The 7,512-nt window shown below is 46.0% G+C and overlaps 1 protein-coding gene across 1 annotated transcript in view; it reads right to left on the reverse strand.

Moving 5' to 3' along the window:
• LOC148775812 (ATP-binding cassette sub-family C member 4-like) overlaps positions 1–5,872 on the reverse strand; it is a 154,648-nt gene extending 148,776 nt beyond the window's left edge. The window contains 2 exon segments of the mRNA XM_088842651.1: positions 5,111–5,231; positions 5,763–5,872. Coding sequence (XP_088698777.1) covers positions 5,111–5,176 — 66 coding nt within the window. The 5' untranslated portion in view covers positions 5,177–5,231; positions 5,763–5,872.
• Positions 5,873–7,512: the final 1,640 nt, after the last annotated feature.

Below are 7,512 nucleotides of genomic sequence, written 5' to 3' on the forward strand. Positions count from 1 at the left end.
ACAAGCTATCAAAGAAAAAAATGCTTGAGTGAAATATATCATCAGAAAAGAATGAGCTTATGGAAAAAAATGAATAGCCAGTTGAACAGATAGAGGGTTTTAACTGACAGAGGGTTTTAACCAGAGTTCCATGTTACATATCATGCTTCTAGGAAAATTCCTTATGGAACCAAACTCTTGAGACTCCAGTGATGAAATTCAGACCTTTCATTTGACACTACAGAAAAAATTAAATGTTTATAAAATACTATATCTACAAAATAAAAACGAATCAAAATTTGTAATGTTACCTCTAAAACGGGAGGGAGAATTAGAATGGAGACAACAAGGATATCAGTCTTCCTTAAAAACAGCCTCTTCTGTTGACTGAGTTTGAAATTGTGAAAATATTATCAGTTCAGTTCAGTCACTCAGTCGTGTCCGACTCTTTGCAACCCCATGGACCACAGCCCGCCAGGCCTCCCTGTCCATCACCAGCTCCCAAAGTCTACTCAAACTCATCTCCATTGAGTCAGTGATGCCATCCAACCACCTCATCCTCTGTTGTCCCCTTCTCCTCCTGCCTTCTATCTTACCCAGCAAAACATTATACAGAATTATAATTATAAAACAATAAAGCTTTCAAAAGCAATTCCTAAAATTTCAGAGTAAAATGAAACAAAAGTTATTATCCATCCAGTAGGCTGACAGAGTTATACAAAAAAGAATTATTAAAAGTGGTTGTAAAAAAATAATTTGAAAACACATTCTCTGTGTGATATGCCTAAGGACAATATGAACAGCAAAAAAAAATAAAAATAAAAAGCTTCCAAAAATCACATTATGGTTAATAGTGTTGATACTATAAGATTTTTAAATGAGTAATTATACTGATATTGAGAACTGGGATTGGGCATGGCAGAAAAGAGAACAGATGATGAAAGAAAACAGATACCAATCTAAGAGTTAAAAGATAAAGTAAAAACACTACTGTCCTGAATCTGATTTATACCGAAAATACCCATATAAACTCAAGGTTTGTTTACTACAAAAAGATGTATACTAGCTTTGTCCAATGACAGAGCCGAGAAACAATAGCCAACTCGACAGCAATGAGCACCCCTAGTGCCCAGACCATAGTCTCTAAATACCATTTCCCCCTAGAAGGAGCCATGGCTGCTAGGAGAAATGGAGATTCCAGGGCTGGGGCAAATTTGTACTTAAGGGTGTGCAGCTTTTTTTGTGTAAAGATAAACTAGAATCATCTTGTCACATCAGAAAGAAAAAATTAGCAAGGATTTCTACAGTATGCAGAAAAGACAGGAGTCCTGGGAAGAGAGATAGTCTATCCTTAATGGTAGAGGCTGGTTTCACAAAGGGCTTAGAAAACTCATTGCTGTTTACAGGCCATTATGACAGAATGAGATCTCTTGAGAAAAGTCACTTCTAAAAGCCAACTTTTCTGGAAAGCAATTAAAAGTTTCACTTCAAAGCAGGATTTTTTTTTTCATCATTAGGAAAGTAATCTTTTAAAAAAGGAGTAATCTATTTCCTTGATTTTTTAAAGAAAATGGATTGAGGGGGATTGGAAGATGAGTGAAATAGGTGAGGGAGATTAAGAGACACAAACAAGTTATAAAATAAATGAGTCGTGGGAATGTAATGTACAACCTAGGGATCACAGTCAGTAACACTGGAAAAATTTGTATGGTGACAGAGGATAACTAGACTGATCAGGGTGATCATTTAATATGTACAAAAGTACTGAGTCACTATGCTATACTCTTGAAACTAATACAATATTGTAAGTCAATCATACTTCATTTTTTAAAACTTTTTTTCAAGGAGACAATAAAAATACAGATTCTTTTAAAAAATGAATGGAAAAGCATCACCCTCATATATGTCTCAAGGTCATCACTGTGGGTATTACTAACATCTGATGGCATTGCTAAGCTCTCAAGAATCAGCGGGGCAGGTGTGCTCTGCAGGTCCCTGTCTGCTTGGCTCCATGCTCCCTTCTTTTCTCCCTTGCTGTGTGGTCCTCCGTGGCTGCTCTGAGCCCACAGTATCTCTGCCACAAGCAGCCACTCCTCAGCTTCCCGGGTGGAGCAGAAGTGAGGGACACATGGAAGAAAGGGTTGGGAAATAAACGCAAAGACCACTCAGCTCTCTGGGAGTGAGTCCAGGCACAAAGCCCATGCTGGGATGCAGAGGATTCTGCTTACTTCCTGCTCATCAGTTGAGCTCCAAAATGTAGATTTACCCAAATATGTGCTTCCTTCATTTTCCACCTAAAGCAGAGACCACCAGCAAAAGTGGCCTTGGACAAAGGTCAGTAATCAGACAAGGCTGGGCCATTTCTAAGGTTCTCAGGAAGAGGACATAAACCCTGGTCACTCCGCCCCTCTCAGGGGAAGGGACTGGGTGAACCCAGAACTCTGGTTCTCTGAGGTCACCCATTTACACACTACAGACCTCGCCTCTCAGAGAGAAGCCCTGATGACCTGGGGAGTGGTCTCTGTGTCTCTGGTCCAGGAAGAGTCTTCATGCCCCTCCTCTCCACCCTGAGGACCCCAGGCAGGCGGAGACCTGTTCTCCCCACCCAAGGTCCCCATGGGGGTGCACACAGGGGCCAGGGTGCTGGGAACTCGCTGGCTGTTCTAATTAGGGGAGACCTGCACGGGCTCCAGGTTGAACAGTAGCCTGGTACTGGCTCCCTCAAGCATTATGGGCACTCTTCAGTTCTCACAGGACAGAGGTTTCACACTTTGAAATCCTAACCCCAGAATCCCCGCCCTGGACTGGCATCACCTGCCTCTTCCCACTGTGTGCCAGGAGTGCCTGTGCTGGGTTGGTCACAGCACCATCTGGGAACCACGGGTAACCTATGAGTCATCCTGTGCACCCCAGAAATTAAAAGAGGGCAGGAGGTCACAGAGTAAATGTGTTCATGTTTCACAGAGTCCAGAGCTGAGTTTAGATCTTCCACTCTCTAAAACCATCGCTACTTAGGGATGGTAATGAGGGGAAGCTGGCTTATTAAAGGGCTCCTGGTCCATCTGACCACAGCATGATGTTGCTGCTGGCATCAACATCCTAGTCAAATCTGGCCCCCACTGTGGAACGTGGTCACCGGAAATCTACCCACAATTACGATCCCAAATCTGACGTCCTGCTCCAGGAAGTTCTCAGCATCCTATTTACTATCCTTAAACAAAGTTCAGGATGCATGTGTCTGAGACCCTGAAGACAAAGCTCTAAAGACAAGCCTTCGTGACCCTGGACGAGCTCTTAGTCACTGAAATGATCAGGCTTGTAAGTCAGAGAGCCTGAAGTGGAACCTCACGTTGTCCTTGAAGCTCCCTGTAACCACAGGCAACCTATGTAATTACTTGGGTCCAGAGTCCTTTCTTCTACAGTGCGGGTAATAGGAAACCTACAAGTTTGCTGAGTTAGCCAAAAGAATAAAAATGTTATCACACATACAGTGCTCACAGCAGTTCCTGATACGTGACTTATTTTGAGGGACTTCTCAGCATGATGCCCTGTTGCTGCCGCTAGTACTGGTAGAGCTACTGAGATGAGCCCCACATCTACTAGGTCCTCAACTCCCCACTCCTCTGCCATGACCGCCCCACAACCAGCCTCCTGAAGGAGGGGCTGGGGCTCTAGCAGTTGCACCTTATGCAGCCCCAGGCCTGGCCTTCCTGGATCCCCAGCAGGAAGTGTTCCTGGGGCTGGATAACTGTGAAATCAACACCACCCCTGCCCTTCACAAGGCACTGCAGTGCCTCGGTGGTCAGAGCCCTCTCTAAGGTGGCGCTCTGCCCCACACACCTGTCCCCACCCTCTGGCACAATGGTCAACACACCTTTGTCATCAACGAGAACTCCATCTCGCAGGACCATCCAGTCACCAGGGAGCTGACAGATACTCTGTCTCTCCAGTTGCATGGGACAGACTTCACCTACCCAGCTGCCCACTGCCCACAGTGCCCTTCAGTACAACACAGCCTTTAACCAAGAGCCACACCGCCCACCTGTAAACCACCTGGCCCAGCCATCTCACTCCCGACACAATGGACTCACACCTTCTCCACCTAAAACACCCCTTTCACAGCAGCTGCCTCTTCCATCCCTCCTGCTCTCACACACTCACAGGCCGCCCGTGTCCTTAAGGCAGCACTAAGGGACCATGGAGAGCACGAGCCACCCAGGGGGGTCTGCAGCAGACCTCCAGCAGGCTCAGCCAGAACAGGGGCCTTCCGGCACTGCGTCCCCAGGTGGAATTGTCTCACTGGGGGGCCTTGACCCAGGATCTTCAGGGTCACGGAGCTCACTGAGCTCACGGCTTTCTGCTCTGGTTTGCCCTGCAATCCCCTCCTACACCCTCCACGAAATCCAGGATACCAAGACTCTGCTTTCAACCAGCAAACCATCCCCACAGCCAGAACAGAAACCAGCATGGAGGGTGCACATAATTTATGGTGCAGCTGGAGCTCCTCCCCATGGGGGGCTCTGGTCTGGGTGACCTGGCCCACGGGGAGGGCGCAGCCCAGGGAAGGGAATGTTCTTGGAGCCCTGGCAGCTCCCGTGCAGATGCAGGGCCCAGAGTTCTGTTCCACAAGAAGAGAAGAAGCGAGGATCCCTTTTTAGGAAATCATTTATCAGATGTGACCTGGGCAAGTTAACAATTACTTGCTTGAGCACCTGTAAAATGCCTTATGTTACTGGGCTCTGATCCAAATTTACGTCCTCCAAACCAGGAGGCTCGTATTCCTTGAGGTTGTAGGATCTTCTTCTCAGGGATCACTTTCAGCATTTATATCAAGTACTGAGCACTAAAAATGTCCTAATATGGTATAAAACGTCTTGTCCTGTCAGTGCCATCCCTTCCCATAAGCTGTTATGGGAAAACCTGAAAGAACTTTCGGCCAACTTAGTACTAATCCCCTGGAGGCTCAGTCCTTTAAGCATCTGTCCATTCTAAAAATAAACACAACCACTGAGCTACACTGTGATGAGATTCACCCTGTGACAAACCGCTGTCCTCTCTCCCACCATCACACCCATCTCAGTACTGATCTGCTTACACTGGAAAGCAACGCACGGCATGGAAAAATTTTTACCTCAAGAAACGTAAATATTCCCAAAACTAGACAGGATTTCCAGTAACACTGTACGATTGCTTTCATTAAAGAAGGCTCCCGTTTGTATGACTTGGCTCTCAACACTTCTTGATCCCAGTACCTGTGATGAGAAATAAAGCACAGTAAAGCGTGTCCACCATCGGGGAAAGTGGGGGAGGCAGCAGAGTGGAAGCTGTCACTACAGGGCTCTCTGTGGGGCCCCACAGCTGCTGGCTCACTGCTCACAGGGCTCCTAGCAGTGTTGGCCCTGAAGCACCAGAATGAAAGTCTTTGAGGGGAAAAAGTCCCAATTCTCAAAATAAGTTCCTTCCAAGCTTTGCTGGAATCACAAAAGTCCTGAGCAGCTCAGAAGTGCAGACACTGTCCTCCAGGGGCCCCACCTCCAGGACAGAGCTCAGCCTCCAGGGCCGTGGCTGCAGGCTCCCTCCATGTCCACAGATGCACAGGGAACACAGGCTCCCCCAGCCTCCAAAGTGGGCTAAGCCCAGGGTCAGCCTGAGGGGGTGAGTGTGCAGTGTCAGGGGAGGAGGCTCAGAAAAGCCCAGAGGAAGCAAAGCCCCCACACGCACATCTTTACCTCCATGTGGAAATTCTCACTCTCCTCCCCCTTCTCCCTGCTGCCTATACTCACCCTTGCAGCTCTTCTCCAAGGTGCTGGGAGCGATCTTCCGGAAACACCGAGCACGTGTCACCGTGTTTTAATTTCTGTCCACGACCAATTTTGAACAAGGGGTTTGGCCACCTGCTAAAAATTAAAAGGACAGTGACATATATCCAAATTCTCTCTGCTCTGCACAGATGCTCAATTCTACATCCAGATTACACATCTCTAATTAGAATCCTACATTTATGGGCTTTGTTAAATAAAAACAAAACACTACATTTTAAATATATAGAGGTATGGGGGAATAATTAGACATGTGTTTACACACTCACTCACATACATACACACAGTCCCTAACTCTGTACTCTGAGAGGCCCTGGAAGCAATGACACACTGGGAGCATTCTAGCCCCCTGATCTTGAGGTTTGGGGTAACATACACAATCACAATTTTTTTTCTTGTTGTAAGAAATGTTAAGGCCTCTTATCAGCTTTCAAATATTCAATACAGTAGGATCAACTATAATCACCAGACTGCACATTACACCCCCAAAACTGACTCATTTTATAATGGAAGTTTGTGCCCTTTGGCCCCCTTCACCCAGACCTTGGCTTTTTAATACCTTCTTCCCTAAAAGGAACCAACTAAGAAACAGCTGGTTCCAAAATTGGGGCAGTGTGTGTCAGCATGTGATAATTCTTTTTTTTTTTAATTGCAATATAAGTGCCTGACTTTAACATTTGGAGACAGCCATGTCAAAGACATCCATCTCCGGCGAACACGTGACAGCTACACAACGAGATAAAGAGCCAGGCCACCCCACCCGTGAAGTTCCCGCTTTAGAAAGCTCTGGTTGACCTGATAACAGACCATCTCACTGGCTGCTTGATTCTCCCTTCCTGCACTTTAATTCCTGCTCTTATTTTTTAAAGTCACCAATAAAGAGTGAAATTTTAAAATCCTAGACACCCCACCCTCAACCTCAAAAAGGCGGAACCCCAAATCCAAGCTTGCTCATGAGCTCTCTCTCTACCCAGGACCTCGCTGTGTCACCCCAGGGGTGTCTTGTACCCTCCAGGGCATGTGAGTGATACACCTTGGCATTTCAAAGTTCCCTGATGGTTGTTTCTGAGATGTGTCCCACAATCCTAAGAACCACAAGGGCCGGTCCAGCCACAAAACTGACTGCCAAAGGAGACTTTCTGTGGGGGCTGCTCATAACTAGGATGAGCCCTGGTGAGCAGAGCCCCAGGCAATCCTGGCAGAAGTCTCACTGTCTACAGGCCGAGACCAACAGGCAGAGAAAGTCCAAGACAGGTCTGGGATATCTTGTGCCATAAAATAAGGAAGCGCTCAGTGAATCATGAGGATGTGTAGGAAGAACAGAGAAGCTTGAATGGCTCTTGCTAGGCGAATCTGGGATACTTTGAACATCAAAAGAAATAAGTGGCAATGAAGCCTAACCCAGTAAATAATGAAAGAATCCATGAATCAGTACTGCTACATAAATGGGAGAGAAAGGAAAACTCTTGCAAACAAATGCAAACAAACATAAAAGGATGATCAATTGCTTTTTAACTGTGTACACAACTGAAAATGCACTATACTGAATAATTATTAAGTGCAAGATATTTTTATCTTTATATGAGGAAAATCACTTGGGAACTTGTTTTGTGATTCAATCTATCAACTATGTATTCTAAGGTATGCCTGTTCTAGATAGATGCTTAGTCCCTTGTGCAAATCAAGTGCTGGTCCAAAAGACTGCTGAAATTTT

The sequence above is a fragment of the Moschus berezovskii genome, chromosome 13, assembly GCF_049115385.1.
Source record: "Moschus berezovskii isolate FMDL1 chromosome 13, NW_MosBer_1.0, whole genome shotgun sequence".
In the NCBI taxonomy this organism is placed as follows: domain Eukaryota; kingdom Metazoa; phylum Chordata; class Mammalia; order Artiodactyla; family Moschidae; genus Moschus; species Moschus berezovskii.